The 17,752-nt window shown below is 34.4% G+C and overlaps 3 protein-coding genes across 3 annotated transcripts in view; 1 reads left to right on the top strand and 2 right to left on the bottom strand.

The window, feature by feature from the left end:
* Positions 1 to 916: 916 nt before the first annotated feature.
* LOC100163913 (myosin regulatory light chain-like) lies at positions 917 to 4,649 on the bottom strand. Its single transcript, NM_001162124.2, has 4 exons — positions 4,471 to 4,649; positions 2,786 to 2,984; positions 2,483 to 2,712; positions 917 to 1,399 (listed from the first exon to the last, which is right to left on the bottom strand). Exons 2-4 carry the CDS (start codon positions 2,970 to 2,972, stop codon positions 1,295 to 1,297), a joined length of 522 nt encoding a protein of 173 aa, NP_001155596.1. The 5' UTR covers positions 2,973 to 2,984; positions 4,471 to 4,649; the 3' UTR covers positions 917 to 1,294.
* Positions 4,650 to 4,908: 259 nt separating this feature from the next.
* Tomm20 (translocase of outer mitochondrial membrane 20 homolog) lies at positions 4,909 to 17,596 on the top strand. The gene is given in 2 exon segments (NM_001204924.1): positions 4,909 to 5,229; positions 16,096 to 17,596. Coding segments are annotated over 2 exon segments (516 nt in total). The 5' UTR covers positions 4,909 to 5,220; the 3' UTR covers positions 16,603 to 17,596.
* LOC115033894 (sushi, von Willebrand factor type A, EGF and pentraxin domain-containing protein 1) overlaps positions 9,766 to 17,752 on the bottom strand; it is a 157,622-nt gene continuing 149,635 nt past the window's right edge. The window contains exons 5-20 of the mRNA XM_029488630.1: positions 14,971 to 15,066; positions 14,729 to 14,851; positions 14,306 to 14,596; positions 14,046 to 14,195; positions 13,756 to 13,935; positions 13,462 to 13,647; positions 13,034 to 13,155; positions 12,706 to 12,946; positions 12,445 to 12,618; positions 11,933 to 12,112; positions 11,579 to 11,815; positions 11,323 to 11,502; positions 11,066 to 11,239; positions 10,801 to 10,980; positions 10,624 to 10,732; positions 9,766 to 10,552 (exon numbers count right to left, since the gene is read on the bottom strand). Coding sequence (XP_029344490.1) covers positions 10,312 to 10,552; positions 10,624 to 10,732; positions 10,801 to 10,980; positions 11,066 to 11,239; positions 11,323 to 11,502; positions 11,579 to 11,815; positions 11,933 to 12,112; positions 12,445 to 12,618; positions 12,706 to 12,946; positions 13,034 to 13,155; positions 13,462 to 13,647; positions 13,756 to 13,935; positions 14,046 to 14,195; positions 14,306 to 14,596; positions 14,729 to 14,851; positions 14,971 to 15,066 — 2,864 coding nt within the window. The 3' untranslated portion in view covers positions 9,766 to 10,311. The remainder of the gene's footprint in view (positions 10,553 to 10,623; positions 10,733 to 10,800; positions 10,981 to 11,065; positions 11,240 to 11,322; positions 11,503 to 11,578; positions 11,816 to 11,932; positions 12,113 to 12,444; positions 12,619 to 12,705; positions 12,947 to 13,033; positions 13,156 to 13,461; positions 13,648 to 13,755; positions 13,936 to 14,045; positions 14,196 to 14,305; positions 14,597 to 14,728; positions 14,852 to 14,970; positions 15,067 to 17,752) is intronic.

A 17,752-nucleotide genomic window follows, 5' to 3' on the forward strand; every position in this document is an offset into this window, starting at 1 on the left:
GTTTATCATATTAAACACTGGATTGTCGTTAGTATGAAATCATAATAAATGCTATTAGGTACTATACAATTTGTGTTAATTCTTATTTCACCTTAATCCACATTAATCTCAACAAGTTAGGGGATTTTAAAAATGTATAATATATTCGTATTTATTGAATGTACCTATTATTATATATTTCATCCTCCCCCCCACCCTATCAAAATTCCTAAATACGCCACTGCCAGATACGGAACATTAAATATTAAATGCCATCAAACAAAATTTCATATTTTAAATGTTATATCCAGACACATAAGAACCATTACCTGGCTGATAATAATCCTGTACTACTTTGTTCATCATGATTTAGTTCTTAGTTAAAGCTGGATAATGTGCAAATTTACCTAATGGCTAATGCCTACTTGTACTACTAAATAGGGTGGTGTAGAACATCTTTTATATTTGTAATATAATATTAATGACAGTGGCATAGTTTGTATTTTCTTTAGGGGGAGGATGACAAGAATTTTAGCTTACAGATTACTATATAATAATTATAATGCAAGTGTATACTACACATGTATTTAAAGAGTTATGGTGGCGAATTTGTTCTCATATTCACCCCTCATTGAATTGTGTTAGTTCTTTGAATTATGGGCATTCATTTACACCATTGTGTGTAAGGGTTATGACTTAAGACAAACGTAAGTGTATTACTATGTATTGTAGTACTTAAATGTGAAGTTTGAATATTTCAGTTAATAAGTAATACACAATACGCTCACAGCTAAGGCATTGTTAAATTATTTAAAATTAAAGAATTAAATAATCTATACAATTATTATTTTAATTCACTTATGGACTTGCGTTAAAATATTTTACGCAAAACACTGAACATTAAACATAAAATAAATATCAAGATATAATAGAGGGATGTTGTAGTTAGTGAATTTTAATTTACATCTAATAATAAGGATAATTTACCATGGACAGGTTAGGTATAAATGTAAGTATAAAAAACACATTTCTAAATAACCATAAAAAAAATAATATTAAAAAAAATCGTAAGAAAGTGTAACGAAAAAAAAAAGTTGTATAATATAAATGCATTATTTATGAATGTTTATGAATAATTAATAGAATATAAAACTTAAAAGGTTACATAAATAAACTTAATAAATAATTATTTCACCCATTATTTAGTTTGAATTATTATTTAATAATACAATTTTTGATAAATATAAATATATTATTTTAATGTTAATTGAGTACATTTTTATAATAAAGTATTTTACTTTATCTAAAAATACAATTAAACTTCATCTTTCTCTTTTGCACCGTGCTTCAAAATACGTGTGAATTCTATATAGTTGAACATACCTTTGGAAATAGGAGCTTCGCGATACATTTCATCGACCTGAAAAATTAAATTTATCAATTATATTTCAAAATCGTTTGAACCTCTTCGTTGACAATCATAGTATAAGTGCACTAGCCTACTACATACTTAACAAGTAATTTTAAAGCATAATATACTGATATATTATGTCTACATTATATAATTCCAAAATGAGATAAAGAACTTGTTTCTATTGAAAATTTATTTAGGATTATTGATATATAGTAAACAACATGCGAGTATAATATTAAAATCTAATAGATTATAGTAAAAAATTAACACAAATCGGATCCTGAATAAATACACTACCAATATTATGCTAGATATTACAAGAGTAACTTTCAGGACTTTTGGTTTTAAAACGTTCAAATTACTTTGCAGTTTTAGACACTCATCTAAATTTCTAAATAATTAATAACAATTTACAGATTCATACGATAAATAAAGCTAAGTAATTAACGCCATGTCTTGGCTGATTTGTATGCAGGTAAAAACAAGACAGTTTGTATTTCGCTGCATATAGGCACTGTACTGTGGTGGAACAGCATGGTCTAAATAGAAATCGCATGCACTCGCCTGCAGCAGCAAGGACATTATGTTATTATATGATGTAAAAAGCTATATGCATTGAAAATAAAGAACAAAATTCAATGAAGATAAAGGTGGGACACAGGGCCAGATTGACCCAGTGACATACCAAATAAAACTCGGTGGGCTGCAATAATTTTGAGCCGCACCGACTGAAAATATGTTATAAGTTGAAGAAATAGAGACTATAAAATAAAAAAACCTATGCGCTGTATAAGAACGTACCCAAGGGCCGCCAGTCTGTGAATGGACCGGTAAAATACAAATAACTCAGTAGGCCGAATTTTTCCAATCCGGCCCGGGTGGGACAAGAGAAAAAAGATTAAGATTACACTATCAAGCAATAATTCTATACCTACATCACTAGTAAATTCACCTTAATTATAAGATTTTGTTTTTGAAGTTTAAAAATCAGGGGTAGCTTTTTAATTGTATTTTATAAATTTAAATGTATAATAGTGCATTTAAATTTTGTTATAAGCTGTAATTATAAATTTAATTAAAAATACATACATCTTCATCTGTGAACCTATCTCCCATAGTAACTAAAAGCTCTCTCAGACGTTCTTCATTGATTACGCCTTCATTGTTTTCGTCAAAACAACCAAAGGCGTTTTTTATTACATCTTCAGGATCTGTACCTTGAAGTCTTTCTCCAAATAATGTCAAAAACATTGTGAAATTAATTGGGCCAGGCGCATCATTCATCATACCTTCCAAATAATCATCAGTCGGATCTTTGCCTAAAAAATTATTTGATATTCATAAAATATATTTAATTTTGTTTAATATTTATAATACAAATAATAAATGTACCTAAGGAAGCTAGCATATCATGTAAATCTTCTTTATCAATAAATCCGTCCCGATTTTGATCTATCAAATTAAATGCTTCCTTAAACTCTTGTATTTGTGCTTGCCCAAACATGGCAAACACATTTGACGTAGCGCGCTGCGCTCGTTTCTTTGTGGTTGCCCTCCTCACTGCCGTTTTCCGTGACATGCTTGATTCGCTCTAAAATAATAATAAACCTCATAAAAAACCTCATGCAAATTAAGCTAATTAAAGTTACTGTATTCATCACTTGTTCTAGTATAAATAAATAATTGTTTTATTTCAGACAATATTAAAATGTAAAAGATATCGCATTCTAAATTATTCACTTATTTAATATGTTTATAATATTAAAATTGCACTATTTCTATAGTTGTTCTAAAAAATATTGACTTACTAATCAAATGAGTCATAGATAGGTATTTCTGATAAAAAAATGAATGATTCATTGACATTCTTAAAGGTATTTTATAGTTATATGTTATGTAAGATTATAAGAAAATATGTAATAAATATAAACTTCTTACTCCACCAATACAACTTTTGCTTATGCCGTTTATGGTCATCACTAAATTGCAACAATTTTGACCTCTTTAATGTCTATAATAATATTAATATAAAACTTAATCCTAGAACACACGCATCATGATCTAAAAAACCAAGATTAAGGAAATTTGTTCGTTGATTCGATAATTTTAAATATTTACATAATCTAACCCAAGTACCTTTCAATTAGGTGATAAAATAAAATAAGATATGACTCCCAGCTGTAAATGTTCGGATATCAGTAATATAGAAGATCCAACTTCCGATTAGAAAACTAAATGATTTGAATGAAATTGCATTAAAACATACTAATTTCTACATACTTTTATGATAAATTTACTAAAAGAAAATATTCCTTAAAATATAAAACATTTTTAATCATTTAAAAGTAGGGTAAAATAACATTCAATAATATAATATTATAGAGACTCAAGAGAATGTTTTATTCTTGTTATTAAGTTTTTTTTCTATCATTTTTAGTCTGATACCTAATATAAAATAATTATTAAACAAAGAATAATATCAGGAATAATATAACAGTGCAATGCTCAGAAATACTCAGTCGTCTATTCACAATATGAGAAAATATTGTTTATAATTTATAAAATGCGTAAATATTATTAAATTGTTGTGTCATTTGAAATTTGTTAGACATTTTTATAACATTAGCGCTTATCGAAAAAAAATATTTTTTGAACTATTAACAATCAGTCAAATGGAATGTAGTTAAAAGATGATAAAAAAATAATTTAAATGTCAACATTATTTATTACCTGTTGACTTTTAAACATTATCATCTTAAAGATATTTTGTAATTATTTTCTCTATAATTATGATTCAGAAAAATAGGTAGAGTTAGGTAAACCGTATACGGAAATTTCAAGGACGTTCTTTTGTTTGTCACATACGAGACTACGACGACATGTCGTCTCAGAACCGACGTAGGACAAACTCGCCGAAGAGAAACCGTTCGAAATGACGAACGATAATTAAACATTCGTCAAATGATTAAAACATTTATGTAGGCCAAACGATAAAAAAAATAACAAAACGCCAATACCATCGCGCCGTGGGCAGTAATCGCACATGGGCTAGAGGTGTTTTCGCGCGGCATACTCACAATTTTGAAGTCTAAAAAGAAACGGATTGCAGGAAAAAATTGTTTTTCGCTGGGCGTTTGGACGGCGGGGGCCAAGTCGTAGTGTAGTAGCGAGCGTTTGACGTACGGAATGCGAATGAGTCCGTCGAGCGATGGCCGTGGTACGAGCGAATGGACGAAGCGACGGCGGCGTGAGTCACGGTAACGGATGGGCGGGCGGGCGGTGGTCGATTTCTCGCTTTAGCAGTAAGTTAGCCCTATAATGGTAGTTAGTAGCTGTTGATGGTATTATTGTTTTTATACACACACACATTCGATGACGATGCGATAAGAAGACACTGCGGACGAGGCGTTATCGCGCGCGGAGGAGACCGATCGGGGCCGACCGTGGCCGACTAGACCGCCGGTCGGTTTCACTCCTAATGTGGACACACTGAATTCGTAATTTTTTTTTTTTTCCCTTTTCCGTGTGTTTTGCCGATATTCTCTGCCCGTCTGGACTCCGGTATGTTTTACTATATTGTTCGATAAACCTCTGTCCCATAGTGTCCAACAATTTAGATTTTGTTTCCCTACTGTGATTTCTCATCCGGACCCTGCACCATACGTGCGATGAATTGATCGGTTTCTTGGGCGATTTCGTCTTGTCTCTCATATGCCAGTAGCGGTGCACCGACAAGCGAACGACACACCACCCCGAGAATTGCCCACAGACGATAGTTTGGCGCGTGTTTGGATTTGGACGTCGACGGCCACTCGCGGACTTTCGCCATGATCACGGTAAGTGAAAACAACCTCCGCGATCCGTCAAAATCTATCGACGATCATTAAACGCCGCGTGGGCGGGCGGGGAGACGAACTCGCGTGGATAAAATCGTAGAAAAAAACCTCGTCGGCCGCCGCCGATGCCGGTACGAATCGCTATTAAACACATATTTTGCCTTATACGGCAACGGCGTCGTGAAAGTTCGACTCGGGTTCTGAATGATACTTTATATGGTCATGTTAAGACACTTAACAGCGCGTTCGGCTCCGACGCCGCCGGGTCCACTCGTGCCGCGGCCGCCGTCTTTCCCCTCCCCGTCTCACGCATCAAGACGGTCGTCTCTGGAGCCCTGCGCTATTGATTTTTTGCCGTCCTGGGGTCCAAATAACGTGGTGCTTGCAGTGTAACATTGACCTTCACCCTCCAGTCGCCAAAAACGGCTGCTGTGCGGAGGAGACTCCCGCTGTCCTGGAATATTATTATTGTTATTCTTAACCTATATATAGGTCCCCCGATGCAGTGGCGTGCCGAACTGACGAGCAGACCTGAGGCAAACTATACAATTTGATCCCCCTCCCCACCACCAACAGTTTTTTCACTATTTTCTTTATCGTTCAAAATAATAAATATTATTAAGTTTTTTTAGGTATAAGTTGCACATCTATACTAACACACCTACCCACCCACCCAAATTTCCCTTGAGGCAATTGCCTCAAAAAATGACTGTTCGGCACGCCACTGCCCCGATGTTTCGTGTATTTTGCTCCGATTCGAGTACGTTCAACCCGCCGATATAATATTATTTTCGAGTATGAACGGATTTTAATTTTAAATGTTTAGGAGTTACCTGTGCATTTACAGTTTTATGAAATTTATCCACATAGGTACTCTAAATGTTAAATAAAATAAAAAAAAACATTAACCTGTTCTTTCTTAGTGATTTTGTTAATGAAAGAGCGATAAAACAAATAGTTGAATTAATCATCTTATATAAAAAAAAAAACACGAAGGTGTATCTTTTTGAAAATTGTATTAAATAATAGGTACTATTTCCGTTTTCAGAGACTACATATTTCACATAAAAAAAAACTATGATGTTCATTATTACCTATTTCGTTTTTAAAAAAACCTAACAAATTTCTATCAGTCCATAGTTTTTAAAGTAAAACATTGTTTATCATATTGTATACCCGTTGATACCTATTTCTCTGAGTATTTTTGTACACTATATTAGATGTAAGCGTGATTAAATATTTTAAACATCTTTGGTATAGACTAGTTTTGTTATTTATTACCACAGTTATAAAAATCGTTCTTTATAATTGTGTTTATTACACATTTACACATGTAGGCCTTGTGATTTTTTTCTCAATATTTTTCTGCTATCTACATGTATTTTGTATTCCCATGAAATACCTGTCTTGTCAAGAACAAAATTCAAAATGTCAAATTTCTTAACTAAAGGTGCCTGGTGTAATAGGTACTCGAGTAGGTACTTGAGCGCTTTATGCCTCACCCCTAAAAATGTATTGAAAGTCCGCAGTTTCCTTATTCAATAGTAATTACCTATGTTAAAATTGATGATCATGAAACTTTTTTTTTGGTAGTTAGGTACCTATATAGTACTGGCTAGATTGTTTATCGCTTAAAATTCTAAAAATAGATGAAAATGTGGTCAATTTACATTTCTGGTACTTGACACTTGGTGTAGACCCCGCCACCCCAGTATAGACAAATCATTCTAGTAGTCTAGTGAATCATAGTACTATCGTCTCACACTCTCACACAGTCACACCTATTTTTTACTCCAGAAAATTATACTTATAGCTACCAGTATAATACCATCTTGATTTTTTTTTCAAATCGGTCTTCTTATGCTCTTCTTAAATTCCTTCCTTACCTAAAGCTGAAACGGTACATTTGATAATATAAATATATTATAGCCTATTGGCTATAGGTACATATTAATCAAAGTATTAAATGGGCATCTCAAATAATATTTATTTCTATAATATACCTATAGGTAATAAATCCTTATTTACCTAGGTAGGTACTAGAATATTTTATATAAATATTGTATTGATATTTTTAATTTATATTTCCGTTATATAAGTAGGTACCTATTGTATATAGAATATCAAATATAAAATATATATTTCTGTTCTATAATTTACTTTTGCTATGAGTAATGGGTATTAGTTTATATGCTTAATATGACTATATTACATATAATATTATAAGATGTATGAGCTTGGGAGTATACATTACAAATTCATTTCACTATAAGCGGAACAAAAAGTGAATGTTGTGTCATGTAGTGTGTTCTCAACAAATATAAAATATTGTATGTTATGAGTACCTAATACTGGCTATTTAACCTATATAATGATATAATGATACTAATGGGTTTACATTACAACTGACACCTTTTAATTGTTAAATCCTTATATTTCCCACTACCATAATTAAAATAGATAATAAGTAACCTGTCCTAAGCTTAAAATATAAACACCAAAAATCCTACAGATTAAAATGGATTTTTTTAAATTTTAAAAATGAATTTTTTACTTAGGTATGTAATAAAAAATTGTCAATTGTTACTTTACTAATATTTCTGATTAAATGCATTTGTTTAATATACAAATCAGGGATCTTCATTAAACAAAAGCATATGTGATTTTAACAGGTTTATTAATTGTTTTATATTATATAGAGTGTAGGTCTCTATAAACAATAAAGGAAATAAACTATTATGAGTCCTTGAGCCTAATATAACACTATTATAATAGTCACCAACTAAATTTTCTAAATATGGACTCCCAATCGACCTTTCCTATTTTCTCAGAATAATTTAAATAATGAACATTTGCATGAAAAATTTGGATATTTTAAACCATAATTTCATTCAAAAAATATATTTGGTATTAGGCAGTCTTGTAAAGAATACTTTTATTTTGTATTCGTAACACATATTCAAATAGTTCTTAAAAGATATATTCAGAATACATATTCGAATACTATTAGAATACCTTTTTTCACAACTAGTCAGTTTTTGAATGGTTGGTAATTAACATTAATAAATGTATAATTAATAATTAAAAAAATACATCTTAATCATAAGTTATCTATAAATTTTGACCACATATGAATATAATCATATCATGGGCCAATATTATATTTCGTTCTAAGAATAAAATTAATGTTCATGATGTTCATGATAAAACTATTTTTCTGGATTAGAAAAATGTATTTTTTTTTAATGAATAAAAAATACAAATAAAAGTATTTAGAATACGTATACTTAATACGTAATACTTTTTAAAAAAAGTCGAGAAAAAAGTATTTAAAATAGTATTCGGATACAAAAAAAGTATTAAAATGCTTTTATTCAAATACTTTACAAGTCTGGTATTAGGGCAATGAAATAATAAATAATTCAAGTTTTACCTTATCTATACAATATACATGATGATTATTTCAACACTGAACACTCAATTATTCAAAAAGTAACCTATTTTCTCTTTGAAAATCTAATTTAGGTAGGTACATGCAATTTTAACATTTTTAATTGTTCTTATTTTTATCACCCCTATGTTGATTGAAACCACTCAGAGATATCATCTCTTAATTTTTTAATGACAGCCAACATTTTTATAATTGTTACCTGAAGAGAATATTTTGATCAAAATGTGTTTTTTTACCAACCATATACATTATAAAAATAAATTATCAACTAAAAATAATAACCCTGTATGTTGTTATGTTTTTTTATTTATTCAACACAACTACACAAGTTTATTATAAATGTATAATAATATATTATACCCGGTTTTATTTATGGTTGTGATGTAGATAAGTAGATATCAAGAATCAAGATAGTTAGTGCTTACTTTTATTGATTTGTTCCTCGATTTGTTCTTAATTTAAAATCATTTAACTATATGTGACTATTCTATTCACTTGTTTTGTTTTCTGAAAGTAGTGACTTTACTAATATCCTTTAACCAACACACCGTACTTAATAATTATGATTCAATTGTACCCTGGTAAAGTCTGTTCAATAGAAAGTTGACTCTGCCTTTTATTACTTTATTCAGCAACTATTCTTTTTAGTTCTTGAACTCTTACCTCCTCTTTCATATTCATAACATGCGCTATGCTTATAGTTTCTTTTCTTGATCTCAAAATATGTCGTTGATTAGTCAGTTTATGGTTTAGGTACATTATAAAATAAACTATGCTATGGTCCTTCCTTTTAAATTTTCCCATACCAGTTCATCTGTTTTGGGTGCCATTCCATTATTGAGTATTTAGTTAATACTATTTAGATATATGTTATATTTTTATTCTTGTAAATAACAGATTTAAATGTTTAATAATGCACTTAACATCTCTTTAAATTCATGGAATTAATATTGTGTAATTAAGTAGGTATCATTAAATATTTAGAATAGAAAAAAGAACTTTAAATGTAATTTTTATTTTATTTTTTACATTCTTTGAATTTTAATAACTTAATTCAACTAAGAACAACCAATTCAAATTATTTATTTTCATTTTATTTATTGTACATTAAAATACTCAACTTGGTAGGCAGGTAATACAAATTAGGTATTTAGATATGGATTATATTAAAGATACATATTATCATTCATTATTATAATTTTTTGACAAAATATTTAAGTTTTATTTTATTCCATTAACCATAATTATTATGATATACAAATACAAGTAGTTATAATTGAAATTTGAAACCAACCAAAAATTGATCACAAGACTTTAAAAAATACTTCAAACACTTATATTAATTATGACTCATTTAACATAACTCACAGCTCACATTTTTTTACAAATTAAATAATAATTACATATTTTTATAAACAATATAATTTAAGTTTATTCATATTATAATAATTGATCAACTTAAACTTTTACATAGGTACACAAACGACCTGAGTTCTTTTATTCTCCATTCTTTAAAATGTGTTACTTTTCCGCTTAAATAATATTTCTAACTTTGTACATTAAATATGAATTAATTTATATTTACAATAATAAAAAATTTTACAATTATCTTAAACCATTAATTTGGAACATTATCGAATAGCTACGCCGTTAATTGTTACAGTGGCTCCAGAGTGGTCTGATTTTGCTTTAGAGACTGGTGATGGCTCATAGTAGCTGTTTGGTTCATCATATGTGTAGTCTGTTACCGAATCATATATATGATTCTGTACGTCACTTAATGAAGCGTATGACATGACTGCTGTATTCTGTTCTTCTTTGCGTACTGCTCCTTCTACATTTTCTGTATTTTTTACTGGAGTTGGCCGTTTTCTAATAAAATAAAATAATATATTGATTTTGGGTGATATTTATTTTTATATGTTAATTTTTAAAATACTCACAGTCTTAAATAAATTAAGGCAAGAAGTATGACTAGGAATAAAACAATGCCGCCTCCAACAGTAACAGCTAGACCTAAGGTTCTGGTGTCACTTATTACTGCATTTATGGCTACAAAAAAATAATTTTATTATTATTATTATTATTTTTACTGTGACATACGGTTAGTGTTAACTTACACTGGCAATATGGTTGTTCTCCTGACCACTGAGCGTCATCCAAACATTTTCTCATGTAAGGACCCATTCTTTGGAAATGAGGTACACAGTGGTATTCTGCCGCGCTGTTGTATGTCGTGGTATCGTTCATTATTATGACTCTACCGTTTTCGATCGGACCTGGATGCTTACAGTCGACCACTAAAGTTTAAAAAATATCGTAATTATTAGGGAATATCTTATTGTTGTTTTTATTATTATTATTATTATTATTATAATCATTTACTTTGACACGTCGGTGGTCTCCCGCTCCACGATCCTTTTGGCAAACATTGTCTCGTAGTGTTGTCTATCGTGAAATATCCTCGCGGACACGTGTATTCCGCTATCCCTCCGACTGTTCTCGACGCCACCCTCACCGAGAGACTGTTTTCGCTCTTGAGCTCGTCACAATTTATTTCTTCAAATGCCGTCGAAATACGTAAGTTTAATATTGTGTTGTGGATTTGATTATATATTATATTATTGTGATTTATATCTTACCTTGACATTTTGGAGTTTCCGAACTCCACGTGCCATTTTCAAGACACAATCTTCTTCCGTGTCCGTCGAGTTGGAAGTGATCGTCGCACTCGTACAACACCGCCGAACCATAATACGTAACGTTGGATACTAAATTGAATTTTCCGTTGTCGATACTTTCGGGAGTTCCGCAGTCGACATCTAAAAATTGAATTAAAAATATATACCACCGAGTGAATACTAATTATTATTACTGATAATACTAATTATGACTTACAAACACATTGCGGTATTACGCCTGTCCACGAACCGGTGTCGTCGCAATTACTTATCGGTTCGCCGACGACTTTGTATCCTCGTTCGCAGCGATATTTTACTAGAGCGCCAATCTTGTACGTAGACGTTGAAACAGCATCAGACGAAGTCCTTATCAAAGTTCGTCCGTATAAACGATCGTTGCCCGTCACCGATAGTACACTGTGTTCTGGTAAAATTGGTTCCGGGCATCTTATTTCTTAAAAAAAAAAGCCAAAAATTGCATAAAATGACGTTACCTCGTCGTTATGATCGCAGTAGTTCCTGTTTCCCCTCGATTATTTCAACAAAATAATAATTATAATGTGTCTGTTACCTTCGCATTTCGGTGCGGTCCCACTCCACGCTTGATTTTCAAGACAACGTCGTATCGCTGTTCCGGTCAATCTGTAGTTGTTACTGCAACTATATTTGACCTCACTGTCGAGGTGTGTGGAGTCGTTGGAATAGTGTAACGTACCGTAAACAGGCGGCGTGAGTTTACCACAATCAATGTCTGCGTACAAACGTAGGTATATTTTATTATAAGTTATAACATACTTATGAGTATAAGGCTTAAATGCGTGTCATGGATAATATGTGTACATATATAATATAATGCAGCGAATTTAGCTAAATGTGATCACCAGTTAATAAAATCTCGAATAAAATCCACTGTTTATTGGTAACCAATCGGCTAACAGTGTCAAACCTCTCAAACCTTGACCTGCACACTACCGTGATCACTGGCCACATTAAACGAAAATTATCGCTGTTGTCAATATAAGTATGACGTTTTGTGTGTATGACGTACACGTTATACCTATATAAATTATTGTTTAAACTCACATTGACATTCCGGCGGTGTCGTATTCCATTCGCCGTTGTTGTTGCACTGCAACGTGGTCGTGCCGATCAATTTGTGACCGGGGTCGCAGTGGTATTCGATGCTCGAGTGGATATTGAAGTCGTAGCCGACTACGTAACCTCCGGTAGGCACTTCGGGCTCTTGACACGTGATAACTATCGGTCGAAGAAGACCGCAATACATTTTTGTATTAGTAATTTTTTTTAACATAAAAACGACTCAATTATTATCTTTATACTCACGTTGGCACGAGGGTGGGTCAGCGGACCATTTCGCTTCTTTAGTACAGATCTGTCGGCGGCTGGTGTGGGGCTGTAGCCAGTAATCTTGTTCGCACGTGTACTCGACGATGCTACCGTGCGTTGTGGAGCCGTTTACTAGCGAAGCCAGTCCGTTTTCGATGATTTGCGGTGGTCCGCAGTCCACGAATCGACACACCAACGGTTTGCCGGACCATTCACCTCCGAGTCCGCATTTCAACTCCTTCATAGATAAATATATAATAATAAATAAACTCTAAATTCCCAGTAAAAACAGAATAGCATAAAACACGACGGACGTAACACTGACCTGTTGTCCGCCGACGGCCACAAATCCCTGATGACACGAATAGACGGCAACGGATCCGGCTTTTCGACCTGTAGCGGTGACGGCCGCTCCTTGAACTTCGGGCGGGTCTCCGCACCAGTCGACTGCAGTCAACAGTTGAAATTTAATTAACTTAAATTGTGTTCATTTATATAGATATCCCAATATTATACCTAACCTAACCATCTTTTAAAATCCTGTATAGTCCCAACTATATATATATATTAATACATCATATAGATATAACATAAAATATTTCTTAATAATTGACTCGGTTGGAAAAAAAAGTTGTTACTTGATAAAAAAAGAAAAAAACAAGTTAAGTAAATAATTTAAATTTAATCTAGCCCTATTATTACGTTAATGTCCAGCCTTACGGCGTCGCCCGCCCTGTATAATTATGTACGTACATAGACATTGCGGTGTGCGTCCACTCCATTTTCCGTCTTCGGTACACGTCCTCTTGGCGTCACCATTTGACAGACTGTAATTCTGGTTGCAAGTATATTTGGCTGTTGATTTGAACGTCGTCGTGCCATTGTCTTGCAACGTGATAGTGCCGTTTTCTATACTGTTCAACGGCCCACAATCGACATCTGTACATGTATATATATTATATAAGTATACCGTTGGTAAATCGTGATATGCAATGATCTATCAGATGTTTTGGATTTTGTCGGGCTGTAGGTTACCGTCATACTTACATTTGCACGTCGGCGCCGACCCGGTCCAAAACCCGTTAGAGCCACACGTCCTCTTGGCTGAACCCTGTGTAGCGTGCCCTTCCGGACAGACGTACTCAATAACTGATGACACCTTAAACGTATACGGACTCGCGATCGTACTGTTCACCTTGATGTCGGGACTCCCACAGGTGGTCGGTGCTGCGCATAATAAAATTCGTGAAAATTAATTTTTTAAACTGTTATTGTCGGTGTGGGGAATCTCTCTATTACGGGTTGGGTTAAGTTACGCGTAGTATCGACACACTCACTGTATTGACAAATCCAATGTAAATAATCTAAATTACATCCCACGTCGTTCCACAGCCATTCGCGGCCTCCGTCGAGCACCACGCAATTCTGTTCACCGTTGTAGTTATTCGGTTGATCTTTTCCCCACGAAGGTTTCGTTATCACGTCACCTGCGGCAGATAAATTGAAATGGTATAATATTATTAGGTATATACGTCTCGTTCCCCATCCTGATCATAATATAATATTCATGTAATTTTTATCATGATAATATCCTTACCGTTGACCCATTTCCACGTCCTGGATGTAAGGCCAGGTTCTTTTTGCGCACCGATCCATATCAACTGGGTTTTGAGTCGAGATTTCCGCCGCTCGAGCTCTGCGGCCAGAAACGTGGACGATGACCCGCGGAAACCATACACGATATCGCCGCCGGTTGCCTGACATTTTTGCCGGGCATCGGCAAAAGACGCGCCCCGGTTCACGTTGAACTCGTAACACTTATTGTCAAAAACGGCCACGTCCGTTTGCGCGGATGAACTGCCCGGCGCGCAGCGATCGATGGAAAATTCTATAAACAGTTTCAACACGACAATAAATATAGTTACACACAAAAAGTCTGATATAACATTATGACGTCAGGTTATGGATAAAGGTTAAATTTTATATTTACCCCGTAATAATACAATGGACATAAACTAACCTTCGGTGGAATAGACTTCAACTTCACACAGGGACAGCGATCCCTCGACGCCCACCAGTTGTAGGAAGACGTGCTGCCCAACTATCTGTCGCGCACAGCTAAGGATTTTCGTCGTGCCTTCCTCTAAAAAAAAGTCGTATAATCAGACCGACCGCTCAATGAGAGTTTTTTGATTTATTGTATGTGAGTAAGTTACCCTCTATATTATAGATGCTTCTGTATTAGATCTCAGAAAAACTTACCGATAGTTCCTGGAAACCAAGCACACAGTGGGTTCCTCTGCAATTCCGCACTGCTATTCCCGACCCTGATCTCTATGTCTTGTAAAGGTTGATGACCTGTATGCACGATATATATTTCGTTAGTCAATTTTTTAAATACATTTTATTGATGATAATTTATCCGTACAACCGCTAATAAATAATAAATTTGTGAATCGTGGTCGATTGTCTGCGTTTAGGAGAAAGGTCGTTGGGTATGTGGGCTGGTTGTGGTAGAGGGTTGAAATAAATTATAATTATCGTGCATTTTGAGCTCTGCAAGAAAATATACGAATACTCAACGGTTAGTTTGAAGGAAACTATGTATATATTTCCGAGAATTATTGTATCAAGGTTCTATGTATGTAGTTGGGTAGAGTGGACCTGACCGTGTGTATTTTTTCCCCATTATAATTATTATATTATAGTGTTGTATACAAAAAAAAATATAATAATTAAATTGGGTGTGGCGTGCAAATGATCCACATAGTCATGTTCCTCTACTGCACTGCAGTCTGGTGAAGGGCAAATATGTCCTTCGCTAGTTATAATATTCTGATGGCTAGAATACGAACAAAAACGTTTAACCGTACGAGTTAAAAAAAAGTCGTGGGCGATACAGCAGTGGCGCGACGGCGTCAGGTTCATTACCATCGTTACTTGAAACTAGTTTCTGTATACAAATATGAGGTACCATTTGTACGTCACATAATAAGTATAATGCGATATACACAGTCTCTTACTCTCCTGAACAGATTAATTTTTTTATTGTTATTGTATTATTCTTTTGACAACGTCACACGTCGCATTCGTATAAAAACTATAATACACCACGTAGGTTCACTGCTGTCTGCTGCAACCTTCCGACGCGCGGTCAAAAGATCGTATCAACAAATACGTTTCGGTTCTAAACCGCAATTAGGTTATAGGTATGCGTCGAAACTCGGGCTCGGGGTCCTTGGGTTTTCTAAGCGTATTTATATTATCGAAATCGGCCGACGGATTTCGTTTGTCGTGTTGGCCGATTCTTGCGTTTGAACCAAAAAACAATAAATTATTATTTTGCTGGAATATTTTACTATTATATTTTATTTTCACTGTCCACAGACCGAGGTCTCGAAGACCGCCATCAGCGCGGCCGCAGCCGGCATAGCGGGCCTGTGCTTCGTCGGCTACTGCTTCTACTTCGACCGGAAACGCCGCAGCGACCCGAACTTCAAGTCGAACTTGCGCAAAAAGCGGCTGTTGGCCAAGGAACACGAGCTGGCGGCGCGGGCCGCCAAGTCGGCGTTCCCGGATTTCACCGACCAGCAGGCCGTGCAGCGGTTCTTCCTGCAGGAGGTTCAGATGGGAGAGTCGTACTTGGAACAAGGCGACGCGGCCCGGGGCGTCGAGCACCTGGCCAACGCGGTTGTGGTGTGCGGCCAGCCCACCGAGCTGCTCAACGTTCTGCAGCGCACGCTGCCCGACCCCGTGTTCGATATGCTCATCAAGAAGCTGCCGGAATTGGGCAAGAACCTGATGCGCCGCCAGCCGCCGCAGCAGCCGCAACAGCCACCGTCGTCGTTCGGCGGTCCGGTCATCAGCGAGCTGGACGTGTCCGACGTCGAGTAGTGTTTCTTTTTTTTTTTGTCGAATATTAATAAGTCGTTTCGTCGTTACGATGATAATATTATTATAATGTTATTATGTTGTAATGCGCGTGTGCAGTGGTACGATATCGTATAGAGACGCCGCCCTAGCCCCGCCGGGGGGGAGCCATACACTGCCTCCCTCTCTACACCATCACGACTCCACCCTGCGCGTTTTTGTGTAATATTGTAATTTGATTATTATATTTTTGATTTCCAATAATAAATTTCTTAGATAAAAAAAAAAATATAGACTGTCGCTGTAGAAAAGAGATTTTATTTATATATGACGATGACTGTGCAGCGGTATCATAATACACGATAAATAATAATAGTAAAAATAATAATAATATAAGTAATTTTTAGCCCTACAACAATAATCGGTCGTTGGTCGTCAGTAGTTTCACAGCCGACCGTTAAATTCACAGTGCACGACGTGTTCGGGGTGGGTGTCGGGGTTCTAGCACTATTTTATAGGGTGACGGTTTTCGCGCTATCGTATTTTTATTTTTCATATCGTACAAACTAAAATAATATTGTATAAAATCGAACGTTGTCGTTTACTGTCACTGCAAATTAATGTCATAATGTATAGACGATATCCCGTTACAAACGTTATATTATCAAATAAAAATATTCACGAAAAACTGCGTCGTATTGTCGTTATTACACTGTTATAATGTTATTATTATTATTATTTTTATTACGAATACACGGCTAACCTAGATTATAATACGTTTTGCCGTTTATATAGGTAAAAAAATTTAATAAAATATATATTATATATTATAGTTATAGCCCGTACGCGCGTGTGCACACGGGGTAGTATAGATGTGAAATGAATTCGGACGGTTATTTTTTTATTAGATTCGCTCGTCCACGGGCCGTTGTTTATATTTTAATCGAGAAATATTAAAAGCAATAATAATATTATACGCCATTTTTTTGTAATTTAAATAAAAATTTACATGAAACCATATTGTTGTTTTTTTGTTAGGTACTCGTGTCCGACGAAAAATATTCAAAATATAAATTATTCGTAGGTCTAGCTGTATATTTTAAATGTAGAAGACACCGAAGTCCGGAACATTTTTACTACCGGTATCAATAGTATTACCATATATTATTGCCGA

The sequence above is a fragment of the Acyrthosiphon pisum genome, chromosome A1 (genome assembly GCF_005508785.2).
Source record: "Acyrthosiphon pisum isolate AL4f chromosome A1, pea_aphid_22Mar2018_4r6ur, whole genome shotgun sequence".
Classification (NCBI taxonomy): Eukaryota; Metazoa; Arthropoda; class Insecta; order Hemiptera; family Aphididae; genus Acyrthosiphon; species Acyrthosiphon pisum.